Source organism: Aotus nancymaae, unplaced genomic scaffold (assembly GCF_030222135.1).
Source record: "Aotus nancymaae isolate 86718 unplaced genomic scaffold, 86718_ANA_hifiasm-v0.15.2.pri h1tg000079l, whole genome shotgun sequence".
Lineage (NCBI taxonomy): Eukaryota > Metazoa > Chordata > Mammalia > Primates > Aotidae > Aotus > Aotus nancymaae.
The window spans coordinates 26,249,143-26,272,988 of NW_026988494.1; the positions used below are offsets into that span (position 1 = coordinate 26,249,143).

General features: G+C 41.7%; 2 protein-coding genes across 3 annotated transcripts in view; one reads left to right on the forward strand and one right to left on the reverse strand.

The window, feature by feature from the left end:
* NUGGC (nuclear GTPase, germinal center associated) overlaps nt 1-4,027 on the reverse strand; it is a 99,937-nt gene extending 95,910 nt beyond the window's left edge. For both annotated transcript variants that reach the window (XM_021665156.2, XM_021665155.2), the window contains exon 1: nt 3,890-4,027. The gene's annotated coding sequence lies outside the window, so the exon portion shown is untranslated. The remainder of the gene's footprint in view (nt 1-3,889) is intronic.
* Nucleotides 4,028-4,151: 124 nt separating this feature from the next.
* The window catches only part of ELP3 (elongator acetyltransferase complex subunit 3), a 95,343-nt gene continuing 75,648 nt past the window's right edge, over nt 4,152-23,846 (forward strand). The window contains exons 1-7 of the mRNA XM_021665161.2: nt 4,152-4,250; nt 8,493-8,592; nt 11,138-11,276; nt 17,302-17,372; nt 18,485-18,548; nt 20,661-20,729; nt 23,312-23,466. Of these exons, the coding sequence (XP_021520836.1) occupies nt 4,232-4,250; nt 8,493-8,592; nt 11,138-11,276; nt 17,302-17,372; nt 18,485-18,548; nt 20,661-20,729; nt 23,312-23,466 (617 nt within the window). The 5' untranslated portion in view covers nt 4,152-4,231. The remainder of the gene's footprint in view (nt 4,251-8,492; nt 8,593-11,137; nt 11,277-17,301; nt 17,373-18,484; nt 18,549-20,660; nt 20,730-23,311; nt 23,467-23,846) is intronic.

The window sequence follows — 23,846 nt, forward strand, 5'->3', positions numbered from 1 at the left end:
CACAGCAGCAGCAGAGGGACTGCTCCTTGCAGAGCGGGGCTACCCCTCAGGGGTATTTATTTAATTTGTATATATTTTATTGATTTATTTTTGTATATATTTTAACTACATACAAATTAAGGGGCGATTTATAAAGAAATGTCAAGAATGAAGGTGGTAACTTCCAGGTCATTAGGTCATTGCCATGGAAAGTGGGGGTAACTTTCAGGTGTTGCCATGGCAATAGTAAACAGACATGGCACACTGGTGGGCATCTTATGGAAAGCTGCTTCCACCCCTGCCCTATTTCAGCTAGTCCTCAATTTGGTCCAGTGTCCAAACTCTGCCTCCAGAATAGAGTCCCACCTCCTACCTCACCATGGTCCATGACAGAGCCCCAGGAGATCCTGAGAACATGTGTCCAAGGTGGTCAGGTTACAGCTTGATTTTATACATTTTAGGGAGTCATAAGACACCACTACATGTAAGATGTATATTAGTTTGGTTCAGTGTGGAGTAAAAGTTAAATATTAAATTGGAACTCAATTGAACATGGACACAAACAATGGTCAGCAAGTCCTGGAACAGGTTCTGTGAGCCTCTTGAGGTTCAGCCTCTTGAGATCTTCCAGCACTGCTTTGGAGATCTCTCTATTTCAATCTGTACCTATATGTTAGCTATTGAAAAACAAGAGACAACTGCAAAAACAAGTTGACCTTTTTGTGTTCCTTGAGCCCAGTCATGAAGGGCCTTGTAACTGGGCCTTATGCCAAACTACTTGTTACAAAAAGAGCTGAGGTCCCAGACCACACCAAAGCTTCATGAGACCACTCCTTGACTTGCACGGATGAGTGGCCGACTCTGGAGCCCAGAATGTTGCTTCCTGGCCTCGTGGTGAATCCTCCATAGTCTGGTGAGTGTAGTGTCTAACTCTGGAGCTCAGGCTGTTGCTTCCTGGTGTGGGAATTCACTCGGGGTAGTGGCAAAAATAGTAAGGGAAAAATAGTAGAGAAAGTTATAGAATATAGTCTCACACCCTTTTGGAAGGCCTAAGCGTTTTTTCATAGTTTCAGTAGAAGTTTCCGCTGAAGGCAGCCTAAATCCCCCTTACATTTAGTTAACAAGTAAAGCAAATAGCTAGGGTAGTGGGAAATTTTATGGGAATAATTTGTTTAACCATGTGGTCTTAAAACTAACCTTTGAGCTGGATGGCCCTCTTGGTGGGAGGTTGACCAGGGATATTATCCACTAATGGTGCTTGCTTTGGGCATTGGAACCTGGCCTCTAATCTTTCTCCACAAATATGTTGAGTTAAAGCCTCTGTTATTAAATGTATACTGAATAAATGGGGAGAGGGTGAACTACTGAGGGTCGTGTAGCTGTGATGTCTCTCCGTAACTCATGACCCCTCAGCCCACTTTTTCATTGTATTCTGTGTGTGACTGCATTTATTCATCCATTGTGTAGCTGGGTCTGTGGGACAGATCCTGGCATCCCAGTCCGGTGGTGAATCCTCCACAATCTGGTGAGTGTAGTGTCTGACTCTAGCGCCCAGGCCATTGCTTCCCGGTCTGGTGGTGAATCCTCCATAGTCTGGTGAGTGTAAATACATATATATATATATTTCTCCTTCTCCCCTTCCCAGTGCAATTTGCTTATTATATCTGCATTGGCATTTACATGGGATAAAGGTTGTTTACCCTTAAAGGTATTGTGTGTGTGTCTTTTCTTCTCCCCTCGCATATCTCCTACAAAGAACATCCAGGAAGGTGGGACAACTCAAAGCATTAGTGTGGGGTCAGGGGGCAACACTTCCAGGTCACAGATAGATTTAAAGATTTTTCTTATTGACAACTGGTTGAAAGAGTTATTATCTATACACCTGAAATGAATAGAAACCAATGTCTGGGTTAAGATAAGGTGTTGTGGAGACCAAGGTTTTATCACACAAATGAAGCCTCCAGGTAGCTGGCTTCAGAGAGAATAGATTGCAAGTGCTTCTTATCAGACTTTAAGAGGCGGTTCTGTGCTCTATCAACCTTAAGGTCTCTGTGTTGATGTTAATACAGGTCAACTGCGCCTGAATTCTAAAAGGGAGGAGGGAATAATGAGGCATGTCCACCCCCACTTTCCATCATGGCCTGAATTAATTTTTCAGGTTAACTTTGGAATGCCCTGGGCTGATGATTTTTATTTTTAGTTTACAGAAGATAACTCATGTTCATTGGTATAGGATGACAATGAATCAGACAATACCACCGAACTTGGCAGGCTGGGAAGTCACAAAGCTTGGCAAGACCAGTTTCAGTATCACAGTGGGGTCAAAGCCTCGTTTTTACTTTAATTCTAATAGGGTACCTATTCCTGTCTTTATTAAACAGAAGAGGTTCTTAATCTCAAGCCTATGGATAAAGGAGATCATAGATGGGTTTCAGGAAAACATCCCAAGTCCTGCCTCCAAATTTTGTGCCTGTGTATTTTTCTGGAGAATGTAAACCAAACAGTGTCTGAGACAGGTCTCAGTCTGGAGGTTTATTTTGCCAAGGTTGAGGACACACTTGGGAAAAAGAGATATAAGTTACCATGGGATCTGTGGCCTGTGTTTTTTCCAAGAGGGTTGTGAGGGCTTCAATATTTAAAGGGGAAAGAGCAGGCAGGAGGAGGAAAGAGGAACAATTATGCATTCATTTCACAGTCTACAAAACTGCACTTTACAGAAGACAAAGTAAACAGAGTAGAGGAAGGAGTCAAATATGCATTTTTCTTGGGGTGAGCTGAAGGGTGACTTCTAAGCTTGTCTTTGTCCCCTACCTGTTGTTATTTTACATGGTCAGGGTGGAATCCAACAGAACTGTGGTAAGGTAAAGATTTTGCTACTCACAAGGAATTTCCCTGTGAGCAATTCCTCTGGGAGGCCACCTAAAGAGGTATGTGGGTTTCTGGCTTTGCAGCTGTTTAGGAACAGAAGGAAGGCAGTTTTTGTGTGACTCAGTTCCCAAGTTTTTTTTTTTTTGAGAAGCAGTCTCACTCTGTCACCCAGGCTGGAGTGCAGTGGCGCAAGCTTGGCTCACTGCAACCTCCACATCCTGGGTGCAAGCAATCTTCCTACCTCAGCCTCCCAAGTAGTGGCACTACAGGTGCAAGCCGTAATGGCTAATTTTAGTAGAGACGGGGTTTCACTGTGTTGTCCAGGCTGGTCTCAAACTCCTGAGCTCAGGCAATCCACCCGCCTTGGCCTCTCAAAGTGCTGGGATTACAGGGGTGAGCCACCAGGCCTGGCAACTTTTTTTTTTTTTTTTTTGAGATAGAGTCTCCCTGTCTTCAAGGGTGATTGATGTGCATTAGCACAATCTCTGCTCACTTCAATCTCCACCTCCAGGTTCAAGAGATTCTCCTGCCTCAGCCTCCTGAGTAGCTGGGATTACAGGCACGTGTCACCACGCTAATTTTTATATTTTCAGTAGAGACAGGGTTTCACCATGTTGGCCAGGCTGGTCTTGAATGCCTGACCTCAGGTGATTTGCCGACCTCAGCCTCTCGAGGTGGGCATAGTGCTGGGATTAAACGCGTGAGCCACTGCGTCGGCCCCAAGCTTAACTGTTTTCTTTGGCATAGTGAGTTTAGGGTCCCAAGATGTTATTTTCCTTTCAGAAAAGGCATTTACGGCTTTCACGATGGTTACTGATCATGTGTGCCACTCATTCATCTAAGACCAAGGGGCCCACGTGGGCCCAGAGCCTGCACCTCGGATTATTACTCCATTCCTGCATGGTCTCTTTCAGGCCCTTAGTTCGTTTCCACAACAGGGGAGGGGTTCCTCCTCCGTGTTCTCGCCCATTCACCTTCCCACCCATCCTCCCCGGATGTGACGACCCTAGGCTCCCACACCCCCCTATGAGAGACCACTCACTTCCAGCATTTCACTTAGGCTTCCTGGCGCAGCCTCTATTAAGGAGCTCTGTCCCATAGATGTATCGCCCAAGCAGCCACCCTGTTCAGACGATCCTATCCTCCATCCCTGAGACCCGGTGCGGGATCGCAGCCGAGAAGCCTCTCCCGCCGCCTGCTTCCCGGCGGGTTGCGCCCAGGGGCGGGGCGAGGGTTTCTGCGCGTCGTCTTCCGGGAAGAACTTTACGATACATTGACCGGCGTTTTACGACAGACGGGGTTGCTTTGTGGCTGTTAGCTTTTCCCGTGGTCTTAGTTCGTGGTGGCATTTTTATCCCTGGTGACTTGCTACGGCGGTGCAGAAATGAGGCAGAAGCGCAAAGGTGCGAAAGGGGAAGGAGATGTGGAAAAGGGGTGGTCCGAAAGTGGCGAACGCCCAGGCAGTCGGATGCTGAACCGAACTTTTCCTGCAAGAATCCGCTCCCCAGTCCTGTCAGTCGCCCCGCCCCCTAGGATCAGTCTGTCCATTCCTGACCCCTGCCTTTTCGTTTTTCCTTTTGTGCTTTTGAAGCACCCTACCCTTCCTCTATTCCGCTTTTGCAGTCACTTGGTGTCCTTTGCTTGAATGGTAGGGAAACCTTTATTCCAAGATATGCCCTCCGAGGAGTTAACGTTGTGGGACTTTTCATTTGTTAAGATTTGTTTCACGCCACATTTGACGTGTTAGTTTATTTTAAAGCTTTATGTTAAAATATGAAAAAATTATCATTGGATTCAGTTAACAGTTGTGCATGCAATTATTCCCATTTTTATTACCACCTGGGTTGGCGTGGAACAATTCCACCTTTGGTTTTTCAACAGGATGGATTCAGATTTTAAGTATTCTTTCACAGATTCTGTTCATATTTCTGTACACTCATTTGGCCGGTTGGTCTAATCATGGTAATGGTTGTCAGAATAACAGCTACCATTTATTGAGTCTGTATTATGAAGTCGGTATCATTTCCGTTTTACAGATGAAGAAGCTGAGATTCAAAGAGTTAAGTAACTCTCCCAGCCAGAAATTATACTTAGGTGTGGCGCTGGTTGGTTAGGCTATCTGTGAGCTCAAAAAACATAAAATGAAAAATAAATACATCGTTCATCACTATGCCTTTTGACATTAACTGCTGTTTTTCTTTCTTCCAAGGAACAATTCCAGGTGTCCAAGTTACCTTCGATTGGGTCTTGTCACATTTGCAAGCCCTAAATTAATTTGTTAGCTCACTCTAACTTGCTCCTTCTCAATCTGTCAGGCTTCTTTTAGCTGCTTCTCTCACCAAGTGATGCTGGTTCTTACTTAGAAATTGCCTCTTGGAATAGTTTATTCTTCTTCATTCCGGCTGCCAACCTCCTAACCCACTTTCATCACTAATATTTGAATGGTATTTTAGCTTTCATATATATTATTTATTTGCATCTTAGAATGGTTTTGTGAAATTTGGATGTATTATCCGAATTTTACAGACAAGGAAGTGGACGCTTAAAAAGTTGTTGATCTCAGCCAGGTGCGGTGGCTCTATGCCTGTAATCCCGACACTTTGGGAGGCCAGGGTGGGTGGATCACTTGAGGTCAGGAATTGGAGACCAGTGTGGCCAACATGGTGAAACCCCATCTCTACTAAACATACAAAAATTAGCCGGGCATGGTGGCAGGCGCCTGTAATCCCCACTACTTGGAGGCTGAGACGGGAGAATCCCTTGAACCTGAAGGGAAGTAGAGATTGCAATAAGCCAAGATTGCACCACTGCACTTAAGCCTGTGTGACCGAGCAAGACTCTTATCTCAAAAAAAAAAAAAAAAAAAATTGTTGATCTTTTCCTTTCTCACACAGCCAGTAGGGATTGAGACTGGATCCTGTCTTAGATTTAGTAGGTTTTTAAAACAATGTTGCTTTTCAAGAGCCATTTGCATAGTATCCAGATTATATGTATTCTTTTCACTTTCTGAATCATTCATTCTTTGTGCCGATACTATTTTTACCTTCCTTAAACATTACTTTCTTATTTTTATTTCCAAAGTTAAGAATATGTCATTCTTTACCGTCAATTGCATTCCATTTCAATGCCTTTGCCTAGTGACCAGGGTCCCCTGAAATCTGTTCTTTACTAAACCCTGTTAGAAAGTTGCATTCTAGCCGGGCACGGTGGCTCACGCCTGTAATCCCAGCATTTTGGGAGGCCGAGGCGGGTGGATCACGAGGTCAAGAGATCGAGACCATCCTGGTCAACATGGTGAAACCCCGTCTCTACTAAAAATACAAAAAATTAGCTGGGCACGGTGGTGTGTGCCTGTAATCCCAGCTACTCAGGAGGCTGAGGCAGGAGAATTGCCTGAACCCAGGAGGCGGAGGTTGCGGTGAGCCAAGATCGTGCCATTGCACTCCAGCCTGGGTAACAAGAGCGAAACTTTGTCTCAAAAAAAAAAAAAAAAAAAGAAAGTTGCATTCTAGTTAGGCCGTGCTCCTTCACACAAAGATAGGTAATTCCTACTCCTGACATTATTTCTTCTGGATTGCCTTCTTTTTTGCATGTCCAAATCTTGCCTATCTTTAAAGATCCCTGTGCTGTTTCCTCCATGAAGCCTTTTCCTACTCATTTACTCTGCCAGTTCCTGATACACTCAAGAGCTACACAAGTGGTTCTCAAATCTTATCTCTTCTTAACAGCTGATTTGCTTTCACCCTTCCAATAAATTCTTACGCAGAACCTCAATGTATAAACAGCTGAAAGCAGAGCTGCTGTGGTGGAAATAAAGAGACCTCTCCTTATTTTCCCTCCTCCCTTGTTTTCCTCTTCCCTTCCCCCTTCCTCTGCCATGACCACCACCTGTCCTACCTCTATTACATGGCCCCTGAGGCAACTCTGTAAAACTCTGGAAGTGCTGAGTTACGTGGTTTGGAAAGCATTTAGCCTTTGGTTATAGACGGACTTCATTTCTCTCAAAAACTGTTGTGTATGTGTTAGCCTTGCCTCATTAAATTAGAGACAATGTGGTGCAGTGAAAAAAGCATGGAAGTTGTGGTGTAGAGTTGGACTTGAGTCTTGGCTGTGCTATTTATGATGGCTTGTTAACTTGCCTTAGCCTCATTTTCACATCTATAAAATGGGATAACAGTACCTACCTTCAGTGTTACCGTAAGTGTTCAAATGCGATACAGTAAATGTGAGGGTTCTATAACTGCCGGGGCCTTCCATCCACACTTTTCCTTATCTTTTAGCTTTCTCTATAGTATGGGTCCTCAACCCCCTGGGCCATGGACCAGTACTGGTTCATAACCTGTTAGGAACCCGGCTGCATAGCAGAAGGTGAGCAGCAGGTGAGAGAGTGAAGCTTCATCAGTATTTACGGCTGCTTCCCATCACTCACGTTACTGCCTAAGCTCCGCCTCCTGTCACATCAGCGGTGGCGTTAGATTCTCAAAGGAGCCCAAACTGTTGTGAACTGTGCTTGCAGTGGATCTAGATTTTGTGCTCCTTATGAGGATCTAATGCCTGATGATCTGTCACTGTTTCCCATCACCCCCAGATGGGACCGTCTAGTTGCAGGAAAACAAGCTCACTGATTCTACGTTATGGTGAGTTGTATAATTATTTCATTATATATTACAATGCATTAATAATGGAAATAAAGTACACAATAAATGTAATGCACTTGAATCATCCCAAAACCACCCTGCTCCCCTAGTCTGTGGAAAAATCGTCTTCCACAATACCAGTCGCCAGTACAAATAAGGTTGGGATTCGCTGCTCTACTGGCAAGAAGCTTGCTTGCCAACAGCTTCCAAGCTGATACTCCACAGCTTTTGTCCCTGGAAAAAGACTGGCATTTTTCGCCTTGACCAAAAAAGCTCCCATTGGCCTGGCTTAGAGTCATGCTCATCCTTGAACCAGTTCTTGAACTGTGCTTGCATGGATTGGGTCATCCAAGTACCTGTCAGCTTCTGCTGTTGCCTTTGGATGAGATCGGGCACCTCAGTTGCCAGGAGAAGTTCATAATGGTGGACGGACAATATTTTAGAAATGTGTTAAGATTCTTAGGCAGATTAAGATTCTTAGACAGGTTTGAAACTCAAACCTGGGTTTGAGTTTCAACTTTACTCTTTGATAGCATCTTTGCGTAAAGGTACATATTCTTGTTCTGTCTGCCTGTGAGAATCACCTGAATTCATGCATCTAAATGTTCTTTATGAACCCTAAGGTATTATGCAAATACTAGCAATTAAAACCCCGGTAGATAAAGGGAAGAGAATTGCTTTGGTCCTTTCCTGTATGATTAGGTTCTGTCTCCTCACATTGTTTCTACTCCTACTTGTATCATTTCCTGTATTTATCTGTAATCATCTCATAGTATATGTGCTTCTAAAGGGAGCTTTTCCCATATATATGTAAAGCCAGGTTTGTTTACATTAAAGATACAAAAGATATGATCAAATTGTGAGCAGTAGAGGTTTAGCATCTTCTGAACTTGAGCTGTTCGTTTGGCATATTTGTGTGGTTTTGAAAGGAAAACTTCTACTAAATCAGACTTTAAAATTTGGATTGAATAATACAGTTTTTGACATTGTTGAATATTCACTTTCCAGGAGATCTCAGCCCTGCTGAGCTGATGATGCTGACTATAGGAGATGTTATTAAACAGCTGATTGAAGCCCATGAGCAGGGGAAAGACGTCGATCTAAATAAGTAAGTGGATCTCGAAAGAGAGCAAGCTTTTCTTAGCTAGCAGATCTCTTTTATGAAATGATCTAGTACTACTTGTTTTCCAGCTCAAGTTTTATTTTAGTTGAGAATTTTAGCTTTCTGCCTTGCCTTGTCATTCATTTCTTAATGGCAAAGTTGTCTCAGCTTAAGAATACTAATAGCTTGTAGTGTTTATTGGGCACTTACTGTATTCCAGACACTGTTGCTAGTGCATTGTATGTGTTAGCTTAGTTAATCCTCTCATAATTCTGTGAGATAGGTACTGATAGCAGCCTCATTAGACAAGTGGGTAATCTGAGCCAGAGACTGGTTAAATAATTTGTCCAGGAGTAAGTAACTAGCAATTGGCAGAGCTGGGATTTGGAATTAGGTCAGCCGTCTCCAGAGCCTGTGTTCTGTGCTGCATCACTGCACATCCTACTTTCCTTCCCTCTGTCTTAGCTAAAGCAGCAGCTTTCTGCCAGGAAAGCCCTCCCTTTGGGGCCCCTGGTCTAATCCAACCCTCCCCTGCTGTAGAACCTCTTTGACACATTCACCCACTTCCTCTGCATAATCATGTACAGCTTGGACTTTCCTACAGTCGCAAGTAGGAGTCGTCTTTCATCTCTGCATCTACTTTTTTTAAATCGCAATATATGTTCACTCTATTTAGATCTTCCCTAATGAAAGGTTCTCTCCCCAGCCCCAGGTCATCACCGCATACAGGAATGACCTTTTCTTAGGCTCTATTCTCTGATACTTGAGATGCTGCAATATTTTACCCCTTCCTTGAATCCTCATGCTTAGTAAATATTTGCTGTAGACATAAATAAGTGAATAATTATTCACTTTTGACTATAAAGATACTATATTTTACTGATTTTTCCACTATGTCTTTAACAGCTTTTCTTTCTGTTTCTGTTGGTTATATCCCTGATTTCTACGTCTTAAATATGTTTGTTGTTTTCTTGAATTTAGCACATCTAAAGCTAAAGCTGCCATCTTCCTTAAAACTCTCCCCTCCTCAGATGTCACCAGCCTATTATTGGAAGGTCTCTCAGTCTGACTTCAACCCGCTTTTCCAAGTTTTTAAACTTCTGTACCTTTACGTTGAAAATCTGTTTTCTGTCAAGTTGGTCTACTTGTACTTCTTAAACTATATGCATTCCTGTTTTTGCATCTGCACATAAATCAGCCTGTCTGCTCTCCATGTCATCTTTGCGTCCTTACTGAGATCTACTCTTCCTTCTGTGCTCCTTTTCCATGAATATCTCCCAGCACACATGAGATTGCTCCGTGAACCCTGGGAGTATTGATTGTTAGTGTGTGTGTCTGTGTTATGACGTGTTTTAATCATTTATACATTAATTTTTTTTGCACGCCTGTCTGCAAACATGTAAACATAGAACATGAAAGGACTGTGCCTTACACCTTCTTCTAAATCTTCTTTTAAATGTTTAAAAAAATATATTAAATGTCCTGAATACCAAGCACTCAGGCAGTCTCCTGTCTGTGTTAGATACTCACTTAACATTTGTGGACAACAATGTGAGCACCTCACGGATATTTCTAGGTGGTTTAAAGTTAGAAGACAGGGTGACTATTAGCATTTGGCTAGCAAGCACAAAGAGAAGCTGGTAAAAAGAGTTTTTTTAACTTCCAGAAATATGTACTTTATTTCCTATTTGGTTCTGTGTAGCCATCCTTGATTTTTTTTCTTAATTGTTGTTATTGTTTTGTCTAAGACAGTAGTTGTCGGTGATTTCTTCCTCAGGACATTTGGCAATGTCTAGGGACATTCCCGAGTGTTACAACAGGAGACAGGAAGAAGGCTGGTAGCGGGTAGAGGCCAAGGATGCTGCTAAACATCCCTGAATGCACTGGGCACCCGCCACAGCAAATAACTGTCTGGTCCCGGGTCAAGAAAGGTGCAGTCAGAATAGTCCTCTGAAGCTCAGCACTGTTCTGACCTAGATTACATTTTGTCATTGTCTGGGGACCTTCTCCCTCCAGAGCCCTCTGGTTTTCTTTCTGGTACTAGAGAGCAGGAAGTAGTCCTTCACTCATGAATTTTATTCTTCTGTTTCCCTGATACTCACAGATTTTTTTTTTTTTAGACTGAGTTTTGCTCTTGTTGCCCAGGCTGGAGTGCAGTGGTGTAATCTCAGCTCACCACAACCTCTGCCTCCCAGGTTCAAGTGATTCTTCTGCCTCAGTCTTCCGAGTAGCTGGGATTACAGGCATGTACCACCACACCTGGTACATGTTTATTTGTATTTTCAGTAGAGATGAGATTTCTCTATGTTGGTTAGGCTGGTCTCGAACTCCTAACCTCAGGTGATCCGCCCATCTCGGCTTCCCGAAGTGCTGGGATTACAGGCGTGAGCCACCACACCCAGCAGTATTCACAGATCTTAAAGCTACTTTTGTCACGTGGTGAAGGGTTAGGAGAATGACACTTGTTAATGATAATGCTTATAGATCATCCTTTTGGTAGCTTGTTCTTAAAATGCCATGATCTTGATAATGTGAGATGCTTTACTTTCAGGGTGAAAACCAAGACAGCTGCCAAATATGGCCTTTCTGCCCAGCCCCGCCTGGTGGATATCATTGCTGCCGTCCCTCCTCAGTATCGCAAGGTCTTGGTTCCCAAGTTAAAGGCAAAACCCATCAGAACTGCCAGTGGGGTGAGTGATTTGATTCATGGAGTATCAGCACACTTGGTATCTGTTCTGGCAGAAGTCCTCGCCCCATGTACACCCATGTAGTAAGGTAGAGTGGTGGGTTCTGACAAATGAAGGCCCCATACCAGGATCTGTGCTGGAGTGGAGACCTGTGTGGAATGCGAGGAGAGCAGAGAGAGGAAAAAAATAAATTGTGATTAAAGGAGTAGGTGATGTCTTGACATCTTTAAAAGTATAGATTTAGGCTTGGTGACAATCACAATAGGATAAATATTGGCCATCTTAAGCTGGTAGCTTTCAATATAATTGATGCTTATAAAAGGTGCTTTTGGTAAGTAGTTAATGGTGCAGAGTAGTTCTATATATGGTCATTGTGAGCACTGTGGAAGTCCAGAGGACAGCGATGTCCCTGCAGCAAATGGGGCTGGGAAGGCCCAGTAGAAAGCACAGAGCTTGCTTGACCCATAAGCCAGGAGGAGCAGGCCCGAAGCATCACAGGAGCAAGAACACAGGAAGCTAAGGCACAGAGGTAGAAATGACAGGAAGGGTGTGGTGTATGCAGGGAATAATGAGTATGCCAGACCGAAGGGCGCTAACAGTTCATTCAGGAGAGCAGGACTGTGCATTGAACAGGTAGTTTGGGATCAGCCAGTAAAAATCTGAAATGTCTGGCAAAGCAACTAGATAATAGGAAACAAAAGTTTTGCAACAGGAAGTAATATGAACAAAGTAGATTTTCAGAAAATTAATTTGGATACAACATGCAGGGTAGTTTGGAGACAGAAAGACTAGATTAGATGCTCTTGGTATGATCTCAATGTGCAGTGTTAAGGACCTAAGTTAGGATGGAGACTCTAGGATGAAAGATATGAGTGTGAGATACATGCAGGGAAATGGATAGAATTAAGACCCTTTTAACATACGGTACCCAGAACCAAATTCTGTTCCTAAGGTGATCCCACAAGTTCATTCTGTTATTTGAATTGGGATATTATATTCCAAGGTGCTTGTGTTGACTTGATGACCATATCTCCTGGATCATGTTATATGTGTGGCTAATTAAACCCTAAAAGTTTTACAAACAGTGTGCCACCAAGCCTCATATCCTCTTCTTTATACTTAAGTGTTTTTGTTTTGTTTGTATCTAGTGTAAAAAGCTCGTTAAGAAAAACTAGGGGCCGGGCGCGGTGGCTCACGTCTATAATCCCAGCACTTTGGGAGGCCGAGGCGGGTGGATTACGAGGTCAAGAGATTGAGACCATCCTGGTCAACATGGTGAAACCCCGTCTCTACTAAAAATACAAAAACATAGCTGGGCATGGTGGCGCATGCCTGTAATCCCAGCTACTCAGGAGGCTGAGGCAGGAGAATTGCCTGAACCCAGGAGGCGGAGGTTGCGGTGAGCCGAGATTGCACCATTGCACTCCAGCCTGGGTAACGAGCGAAACTCTGTCTCAAAAAAAACAAAGAAAAGAAAAACTAATAGTCCTTGCCCCTCACCTCCCTTTTTCTACCCTAGGGCAACCACTTTTAACTCTTAGCCAATTTCTTTAGCATTAGCTTCCACATCCCTAAATAATAACATTGTTCATATAATAGATAAGTCTTGACCTGTTTTTTTTTTTTTTTTTTTTTTTTTTCCTGAGACAGTGTCTTATTCTGTCACCCAGGCTGGAGTGCAGTGGCATGATCTTGGCTCACTGCAGCCTCTGCCTCCCAGGTTCAAGTGATTCTCCTACCTCAGCCTCCCAAGTAGCTGGGACTACAGGCATGTGCCACAACGCCTGGCTGATTTTTGTATTTTTAGTAGAGACAGGGTTTTACCATGTTGGCCAGGCTGGTCTCGAACTCCTGACCTCAAGTGATCCGCCCGCCTCGGCCTCCCAAAGTGCTGGGATTACAGGCATGAGCCACTGCCCAGCCAACTTTTTAGGGTTAAGCATTATTTAGGGCTTGCCACTAAAGAAGACAAAAGCTTAACAACTTTTCAGCCTTACTGGTAAACCTAGACTTCTGTGATACCACCCTCTCTGTTTCTCCTTCTGTGTCTGATCATTTCTGTTCTTTCTCTGAGGGCTACCCTTGTCATGCTTACCTCAAAAAGTTGGTGTTTTCTGTCATCCTCGACCCATTGTGTTCAGTACTGTACATGCTTTCTTTAACAACCTCATCCATTTGATGGTTTTAGCATTGCTGTGTGCTGACTCCCAGCATTAATGGTTCCCTGAGCTTCAGACTCATGTCAGATTGTCAGTTAGGCATCTGTCTTTTGACTGCCTAAGAACCTCCTAAAACTCCAAAACTAATACCAGACCTGCTTATTCATCTTTCCTGTACATGTTAGTTCATGGTACCACCATGCACTCAGTTTCCTAAAAAATGTGAAATGCATTGTCCGTTTCTATTGCCACTGGTAGGAATGTTTTGGTCTTTATTATTTCTTGTTTCGATCATTTCAGTCATTTCCTTACTCATCTACGTTGTCCCACCTGCATAAAATTTGTCTTTAACAGTGTCACAAGAGTGGTCTATGGAAAGTATCAGAAAGACGCAGCTGGTGGCCATTTTCTATCTACTACCATTCTCACCTCCATGCTATTATTCTTGCTGTTTCTCTGATGGTGCTTTATTTTATAGAGTAGTTTTAAATTACAGAGAAAAACAATTTTATATACTTCCTCTGGTGCCTTCACCCCATCGCAGTTTGTCTATTGTTAATATCTTGCATTGTTTGTTACATTTGTTGTAATTGATGAACCAATATTGCTGCATTATTATTAACCAAAGCCTGTAGTTACATTAGAATACACTCTGTGCTCTACATTCTGTAGGTTTTGCCAATGTATAATGTCACGTATCCCACTGTTACAGTGCTGTATAAAATAGTTTCACTGCCCTAAAATCTCCTATTTGTCCCTCGTCCTCTCCATGCTCCAAATGTAACCTGACTACCACTGATTGTTTTACTGTCTTTATAATTTGCTTTTTCCAGAGTGTCGTGTACAGTATTTGGAATCACACAGTCTTTCCCCTTAGCAATATGCATTTAAGGTTCTGCCATGTTGTTTTGTGGCTTGGCAGCTCTTTCTTTTTTAATTGCTGAATGATATTCCATTGTATGGATGCACCACTATTTGCTTATTCCTTCATCTTTTGAAGGACATCTCAATTTTTGGCAGTTAAGCAAAGCTGTGTGAGGGTTTTTATGTCAACCTTGAGTAACTGTCAAGAAGTGCAGCTGGTAGATCACAGAGTAAGACTATGTTTCATTTTGTAAAAAACTGCAGACTCTTCCAATGTGGCTGCATCATTTTGCATTCCCACCAGCAGTGGGTGAGAGCTCCAATGGTCCACGTCCTTGCTAGCTTTTGGAGTTGTTGGTGTTTTAGAGTTTATTTAATTTATTCATTTATTTATTTTGAGACAGGGCTGTGCCCTGTCACTGAGGCTGGAGTGTAGTGGCATGATCACAGCTCACTGCAGCCTCAACCTCCCAGGTTCAAGTTATCCTTCCACCTCAGCCTCCTGAGTAGCTGGGACAACAGGCATGCATCACCACACCAGCTGATTTTTACATTTTTTTATAGAGACAGGATTTTACCATGTTATCTAGGCTGGTCTTGAACTCCTAGGCTCAAGGGATCCTCCTACCTTGGTCTCCCAAAGTGCTGGGATTACAGGCGTAAGCTATGGTGCCCAGCTAGAGTTTTGGATTTCAGCCATTCTCACAGTTGAGCTGTGGTATCTCCTTGTTGTTCAGTCTGTAATTCCCCAGTGACATGGTGCTGAGCATCTTTCCGTATACTTATTTGCCACTGTGTATCCTCTTTAATGAGAGATCTCTTCACATCTCTTGCCCTGTTCTTAACTGGGTGTTTTCTTACTCAGTTTTAAGAGTTCTTTGCATAGTTTAGCTACAAATGGTTTATCAGGTACCTTTTATGCAGGTATTTTCTCCCAGTCTGTGACTGGTCTTTTCATTGGCTTTCTCAGAGCACAGCTTTTAAGTAGAGACAGTGAGGTCTGTAACCCATTTTGAGTTTGTATTCAAGCTGTTTGTGTTTTCCTTGAAACTCCATGGTTGTTAACGCTAATACATTACTGTCATTTAACCCTTAGACCTCATTTAAGTTTCACCAGTCATTTCAATAATGTCCCACAGAACTGAGCTCAGAATCACCTGTGGCGTTTAGTGGTCATATCTCTTTAGTCTAGACATTTCTTTTGTCTTTTTTGTAGTCCATTACCTTAACACTTTTGACGATTTCAGGCAAGTCATTTTGTAGCACGTGCCTTAGTGTGGGTTCATCGACTGTTTGCTCATCATGAGATTCAGGTTCTACGTCTTTGACCTGTGCATCACAGCAGCGGCACTGTGTTGTTCTCCTCGTCTCCCATCGGTGGTGCATAGATGCCGTTTGTCCTATCACTGGGGTTTCTCATTTTGATCAAGGTGCTGTCCACCAGACTTCCTCTCTGTCAAGTTTATTTTTTTCCACTTTGTATTAAGAAGTGTTGTGTGGAGAAATACTTGGGAACTAGCTAAATATCCTGTTTCTCATCACATACCCAGTTCGCTCCTTTATTTGTATGTAGGAATTAAAGGTTTCCTATTTTGTGGGTTGTCATCTGTTACTATCACTATTTATTTTGATGCACAAATTATTGCAGACTTGACCAGTGGGAGGCTTTTGAAGCTGGTTTCTATGTCTTTTTTAAATGTCCTCATCATTATTTGAGCAGTTTTTAGCTTTCTGGCGCAATAAAATGTTCCAGGCTCAGCCAGGTGTGGTGGGTCATGGCTGTAATCCCAGCACTTTGGAAGGTCGAGGCAGGTAGATCACCTGAGTCAGGAGTTCGAGACTAGCCTGGCCAACATGGCAAAACCCAGTCTTTACTAAAACAAACAAACAAAAAAAATTAACCGGGCATGGTGGCACATGCCTGTAATCCCATCTACTTGGGAGACTGAGGCAGGAGAATTGCTTAAACCCAAGAGGTGGAGGTTGCAGTGAGCCAAGATCACGCCGTTGCACTCCAACAGAGTGAGACTCTGTCTCAAAAAAAAAAAAGTTCCAGGCTCATCTTAGACTTTCTTGGCTCCAGCCCTGGAATCAGCCATTTCCCCAAGGAGCCCTGGTTTCTTTTAGCAGGGAAGTGTATTTAGAAACTAAGACCTGTGTAGTAGGTGTGCTTACTGCTACTAGGGTGTTGCTGCTGCCAGACTCTCTCAGTGGATCAAGCGAGGACATACGTATGTGTAGCTGCATACATACATGCACCACATACAGGTAACACATTTCCATTTGTATTTGTTTGTCAGTCTACCATATGTTGAACACTCTGATTCACCACAGTACCTTTAATTCCACCCAGTCTGCGGCATTCATTCTGCTTCTCTCCCTTTCCGTGTTTATAACTGCTTCTCTGACAGCGAGAAGCCTGGCTCGCATTCGCTTTCATGGATGATTTCACCAAGTGCCCCAGATGTAGCCAGTCTCATGTCTCTGCCACTGCCTCCTGTCCTCACCTCACTGAGACTCTGTCAGAACCCTCTGAGGTTATTTACATCAGACTCTGTGAAACATGAAGCTGCCAGTTTAATCGTCCCTGCTGCAAATACTGACATCTAGTGTATTCACGAGGTGTTTGACTCATAAAGGTTAGGTTTATATAGAATTTCATAAAGTAATTTTTTTTTCTTACAGTCTATTTAGTAAGACAATCAGAGAAAGACTAAGAATCACTGTGGCTTTAACAATTAATTTATTATTTTATACTTAATTGATTGTAAAATGGAATACAAACTTACACATACAATACATATGGACGTTTTAAAGATAAATTCATAGTGAACAGAGATCACCCTTGTACCCAGTGCCTAGCTTAAAAAATACAGCCTTGTCGATACCTTTGAAGCCCCTTCTTGCCACTGGGCGTTCCTCTCCTTCCGTCTAGGGATAACCGCTCTGTGGAGTTTTGTATTAATGATCCTATAAGAGCTTTTGTATTCATCTTTCTTTTATAGATTGCGGTTGTGGCTGTGATGTGCAAACCCCACAGATGTCCACACATCAGTTTTACAGGAAATATATGTGTGTAAGTATGGTGATTTTTGTTAAGTTGTATGTGTTTTAATTTAATTATTTCCCCTCAAGCCCTTAGTCAGTACATGCTGGTAATATTTAAAACTTTGACTTTATAGATTTATTGATTACTCCTTTCAAACAAGCAGCCATTGGTAGATGTTTTAGTGCTTTAAAATTGGAGTATATGAGGCCGGGTGCAGTGGCTCACGCGGCCGGGTGCAGTGGCTCACGCCTATCATCCCAGCACTTTGGGATGCCAAAGCAGACGGATCACTTGAGGTCAGGAGTTTAAGACCAGCCTGGCTAACGCTGTTAGGCCTCGTCTCTACTAAAAATACAAGATTAGCCAGGTGTAGTGGCATGTGTCTGTAGTTCCAGCTACTTGGGAGGCTGAAGCAGGAGAATTGCTTGAACCCGGGAGATGGAGGTTACAGTGAGCCGAGATCACGCCACTGCACTCCAGCCTGGGTGACAGAGCGAGACTCCATCTCAAAATAAATAAATAAAATTGAAACATATGAATATTTTAATTTGTTGCAATATACAGCTTTAAAAATGTAGGTTATGGAACTCAAACAGTACATTCTGTGAAACTTATAAATGAAACATTGGAATATAAGCTGCCTAAATTCCACGTCAGAAATTTAAAATAAATTTGGATCAGAAACATATCAAAGTAAAAAATTATTCTACATAACCTTTAGATTTCTCAAACTCAGTTGTTTGAAAGAATTAGCAGAAGAGTTTGCATGATTTTAGGTAGGAAGATAAAAAGGGGGAAAGCTTTTCTTGAGTGTGGTTCCCAAGAGAACACTGAGTATTGATCCAAACTTAGGAAAACTTCATTCCTGTTATTTGCCCCTAAAAGCTTAAACCTCTGAAATAACCACAACTGCAGCATGTTGAAAATGGGTGTCATATTGTCTGTTTACATGTTTATCTTACTTACTTGTTGGCAGAAAATACCTTATTTACAGACACCATAAAGGTAGATTTTTCTGTTGGGATTTGAAAAGGAAGCTCGTTTAATGTCAGGATTTTATGGAGACGGTAGATGCTTGGAACTAGATGGCTGAACTAAATTTTGTATCTGACATTCTTGTTCGTTTGCTGTATTCGCAGATACTGCCCTGGTGGACCTGATTCCGATTTTGAGTATTCGACCCAGTCTTACACTGGCTATGAGGTACAGTAACTTCAGGCTGTCCTGATGAAGTGTTGCATCACACTTTACCTGTGGTATGCTTTTACCAGTACTGGCTTTCTGACAATTTTTTTTGGTTGTTTTTGGTTGTTGTTGTTCTAATTATAAAAGCTGTTCATTCACCAAATATTTGCCAGTGTCTACTAGTGTCCTATATTGTTCTAGCCACAAGAGAAATACTCACATGAGCACTTCTTATTACTGTATCCCAGACGCTGTTCAAAGTGCTTTACAACTGTAAACTTTATTGCAATGTTTTGAAGATAGACTATCATTATCCCAGTTTGCCGATCGAGAAACTGGGGCATAGCAGGCTTAAACAGCTGGCCCCGACACACTGTTAGTAAGTGACAAGCAGGTCTAGAACTCTGCTGCTCACCACTGCATTGTACTGTCCGTTTGTCTTCTGAAATTTACATTTTTTTTTCTTCTTTTTTTTTTGAGATGGAGTCTTGCTCTGTCACCCAAGCTGGAGTGCAGTGGCATGACCTCCTTTGCTGCAGCCTCCACCTCCCAGGTTTAAGCGATTCTCCTGCCTCAGCCTCCTGAGTAGCTGGGACTATAGGCAAGCACCACCACACCCAGCTAATTTTTGTATTTTTAGTAGAGTCAAGGTTTTATCATGTTGGTCAGGCTGGTCTCGAACTGCTGACCTTAAGTGATATGCCCGCCTCGGGCTTCCAAAATGCTGGAATTACAGGCAGAGAAGTCACTAGAAAAAGGCTCAAGGAAGGAAAGATGGGGTGTTGTGCAGCACAGAGGGTGAGGGAAGTGTGAGGCTGGGGAGCAAATGAGCCGGGGTTTGTAAGCAAGGGTAAGGAGTTTGCATTGTTTGCATTTTAGCGTGGGAGTTATGAGAAGCCATTAGGATTTAAGGCAGGGAAATGATACCTCTGATTTCGGTTTTTTAAAAGATGATTTTGATGGCCTTGTAGAGAAACGGTTAGACTGGGGACCAGAAAGAAGGCAGGCTGCCAGTGAGGCACTGTTGAAGGAGTCACCCTTCTCAGAAGAGCTTAGAAGCCAAGAAAACTTGTGACTTTATTCTCATAGATGTTTTCATTTTTTTCCTGTTTTCTAGGGTTCAAATCTTTTGAAATACAAGAGCAATGATTTAGTGAAAAGGCTTCCTCTCGTTCCTATCCCCTGGCCACTCTTTTTTGGTCCTCCCACTACCAGTTGTGTTCTCTATTATTTCCTCCCCATCCTATGGGGATTTTCAGATATAGCATACATGGGTTGCATATCCCTTCTGCGAAATGCTTGGGACCAGAAGTGTTTCAGATTTTGGATTTTTCTGGATTTTGGAATATTTGCATATATATAATGAGAAATCTTGAGAGTAGAGCCCAAGTCAACATGAGATTCATTTTTGGTTTGTGTACACCTGATACACCTAGCCTGAATTAATTCTGTACAATATTTTTTTAAAATAATTTTGTGCATTAAACAAAGTTTGTGTTAAGTACTTACATGTGGAATTTTCTACTTGTGGCCTCGTGTCGGCACTCAAAAAATTTTGAGTTTTGGAGCATTTTGGAGTTTTGGATTAGAGCAGCTCAACCGGACGTATTCTTTATCTCTGACTTATTGCACGTAAGGTAGTATATCAGAATCCTCCTTCACTGTGCCTTGATTTTACAATATCTTAATGAACATTTTATGTCAGTACTTTGTTGCGTGGCTGTAGAGTATTCTACTGTATGACAGTAGCTGTTAAAAACTATGTGGTATTTAAGAAGCTCATTTAAAAGTTACTTTATTACATGACTGCAATACGTATGCACATATGTGTCTGTGAGCAGAACACTTGGGTGACCCTGGGATTCCATAAGTGTTTATACAAAAAGAAAGGTATGACCCTAGGAGACACCGTGCTGTTGACGTGCTTATGGTAGCGTGAGTAGACACCTGCATGGTGCTATTCAGGACATTATTTTGAACCCTGACAAGACTGAGAAAAGTTAATGGGAGTACACACCATGTTTTCAGTGTTCAGAACCATAGAGAGTTTTTTTTTAAAATACAGTTCTTTTGAAACTATTTTTTATTTTTAATTCAATGTAGGCATAACAGAATATTTTTCTCTTGTAGCCAACCTCCATGAGAGCTATCCGTGCCAGATATGACCCTTTCCTACAGACAAGACACCGAATAGAACAGGTACATTTTTTTAAAGACTTTTTTTAAAAAAATTAGTTGTTTATACTTAGTAAGAAGGCAATGTTGCTTAATTCAAATTGAACCTGAAATAAGAATGAAAAAGGTGTTTTTCCCTTATGTAAGTTTCCAATATCTATGTAAGGGAGGGAGAATTTGCCTTGCCTAGCAAGGTCAAAACACGACTTTCTTTAAAGACTGTATTTATTGTTTAAGGGTTTTATATTCTCTAAGTTTTGCTGAATTTGTAGAAAGTCATTTGTAGTATGAAGTTTGTGGAATGAAGATGTATGAAAGTTCTTAGACAATAGGTGGATGTGTTGACTTTTAACTTCCAAGGGTCAAATTAAGAAGTATTTTGACTGGCCAGGTGGAATGGCTCATGCCTATAATCCCAATACTTTGGAAGGCTGAGGCAGCAGATTGCTTGCACCCAAGAGTTTGAGACCAGCCTGGGCAGCATAGCAAAGTCCTGTCTACAAAAAATACCAAAATTAGTGTGGCGTGGTGGCGTGCACCTGAAGTCTTAGCTACTTGGGAGGCTGAGGCTGAGGTGGGAGGATCCCTTGAGCCCGGAAGGTTGAGGCTGCAGTGAGCCGTGGTCATACCACTGCACTTCAGCCTGAGTAACAGAGCAAGAACCTGTCTCAAAAAGAAGTATTATGACAGATTTGTTGGGCAGAAATGGAAATTGCCTGCAAAGGGGTACAAGGAATTTGTGGGGGTTATGGCATTGTTCTATATCATAATCACGGTGGTGGTTACAGAACTCTATCAACTCTCATCCACTGTACACTTAAAGTTAGTGGATTTTATTGTATTTAAATTATACCTCAGTATAGCTGACTAATAACAAGTAGTATGTACATGACCTTGCACTATTCAAGAAATCTGAACATTAATACAGATTTTCTTTATTTACAAGTTTATTTTAAACTTGTCCAATTTAAAAAAATGTAAACCACTGTCCTCATAGTTGTAACAGTAGTGTATAGTAGGCACATCAAGTCTAAAGTCGATAGTAATACATACCATCGTGGGTAAGTTGTCTTTAGTGTTATTTATTGGCTTGTTGATGAATACTGTTCAGTTTTAATTTCCACTTTGCTGTTACCCAAACATATAAGGAGCAGGATTGCCAGTGACAGGAGAGGACCCCACCTAGGGGAGCCCACATTTTTCGAAAAAGTGGGTTCTAAACTGACCTTTGCTTCAATTTCTTCTTGAGCTATGATATTTAATTTATTTGAAATGTAAAACAATGTTTCAGTTGAGCATGAAATGTGTATATTTACCAAAAAAGGAGCATAGCTTATAAGATTTAGACACTGACATCGAGCAGTGATTCTTTCCTTAGCTATAAATGCTCTAGAATTACCTGAGTAACTTCTCCAAAACATGCATCAGATTGTCACCTCTTGAGGTTCTGATTCAGTCTGCTTTAAGGTCCTAGCAAGACATTTCAAAAAGCTACCAGGGTAATTTTGATGAGTGTCCCTTGTAAACAACCATAGATCTAGAAATGCAGTATTCTTTTAGTGTTGATATACACATAGGCATAGCTATAGTTTTTCTCTATAAATTATTTGCCATTTTCAGAATTACTGTTAATTTCAATACCTATTTTTAAAAAATTAGAATTTTGTCTTGTTGTAGTCAACAAAATGAAAAATTTGTATCATTCTGTCCCCTAGTAGAGAAGACCTAATATTTTCCTTTTTTTTTTTTGAAACAAAGTTTCACTCTTGTTATCTAGGCTGGCGTGCAGTGGCACAGTCTCGGGTCACTGCAGCCTCCACCTCCCCGTTCAAGTGATTCTCCTGCTTCTGCCTCTGGAGTAGCTGGGATTCTAGGCACCCGCCACCACACCTGGCTAATTTTTGTATTTTTAGTAGAGATGGGGTTTCACCATGTTGGCCAGGTTGGTCTCAAACTCCTGACCTCAGATGATCCACCCTCCTTGGGCTCCCAGTTGCTGGGATTACAGATATGAGCCACTGCACCGGCCCTAATATTTCATTTTTAATCAATCAGACTTTCACTTTTTTTAGAAAGCAGACATGTGTGCCCAGAATCATCCATCTATTTTAGACTGCTGTCTTGATTTTTCTTTCTAATCTATTCTTTTTTCTTCTGTTGTATCAAGTCTTTATTACGTTACATAATCATTCATGTATCATTGTTGACCATAGATGCTGCCTTTTTGTCTCCTTGGCTTACCAGCAAGTCTGGCATAAAATACATGATCAGTAAATACTTATTATTTTGCATATTGTATTATATTTGTGTTTACTGCTTCCCAGTTTATATTCTTCATGTTTTAAATTTCCACTTTGTAAGTATTCAAGTTAAGCCTCTTGTTTGTTATTTTATAGTCTCATTAGCCCTCTTTGTTTGAGTTCTTCTCACCTTTTTTCTTTCAGACTTGAGCCTATTTTTTATCCACAGAACTAGCTAAATGTGTTTCATTGTTTGATTGTTAAACTGTACTGATGAAAACAGTGCAGAATAAGAGATCTGCAATGCGTTCTTAGAGTAGTTGTTTATGCTTATATCATTCTAATGCTAATGAATTTGTCTTTCAGTTGAAACAACTTGGTCATAGTGTGGATAAAGTGGAGTTTATTGTGATGGGTGGAACGTTTATGGCCCTTCCAGAAGAATACAGAGATTATTTTATTCGAAATTTACATGATGCCTTATCAGGACACACTTCCAACAATATTTACGAGGCAGTCAAGTAAGAAATTCTTATTTTCTAATAGTCTCCAAAGTGGTTGTCAGTTTATGCTTCTAGCAGCAGCCTGTGAGGATGCCTTCTGCTCTTCATCCACATTCTTACTCCTCACGGTCTTTCTCATTTCATGGGAAAGGATTATTTTCACTGAAATAATCCTTTTAAAGAAGAAATGAATATAGTTTGTTGACATAATAGTGTTCTCTAATAGAGAGATTCACCAAAAATGGGCCGTGAAGGCTTTTTCAGCTCACCCAAGAAGGGGACTGGGAGTACTCTTTGAAACATTTAGCTGCTGTAAAATCAGCAAAACAAGGTACTGTTATTTAAAAACTTAATTTAGAGAAAATACGATTTCAGAATTATTAAATAATATCTGTTTG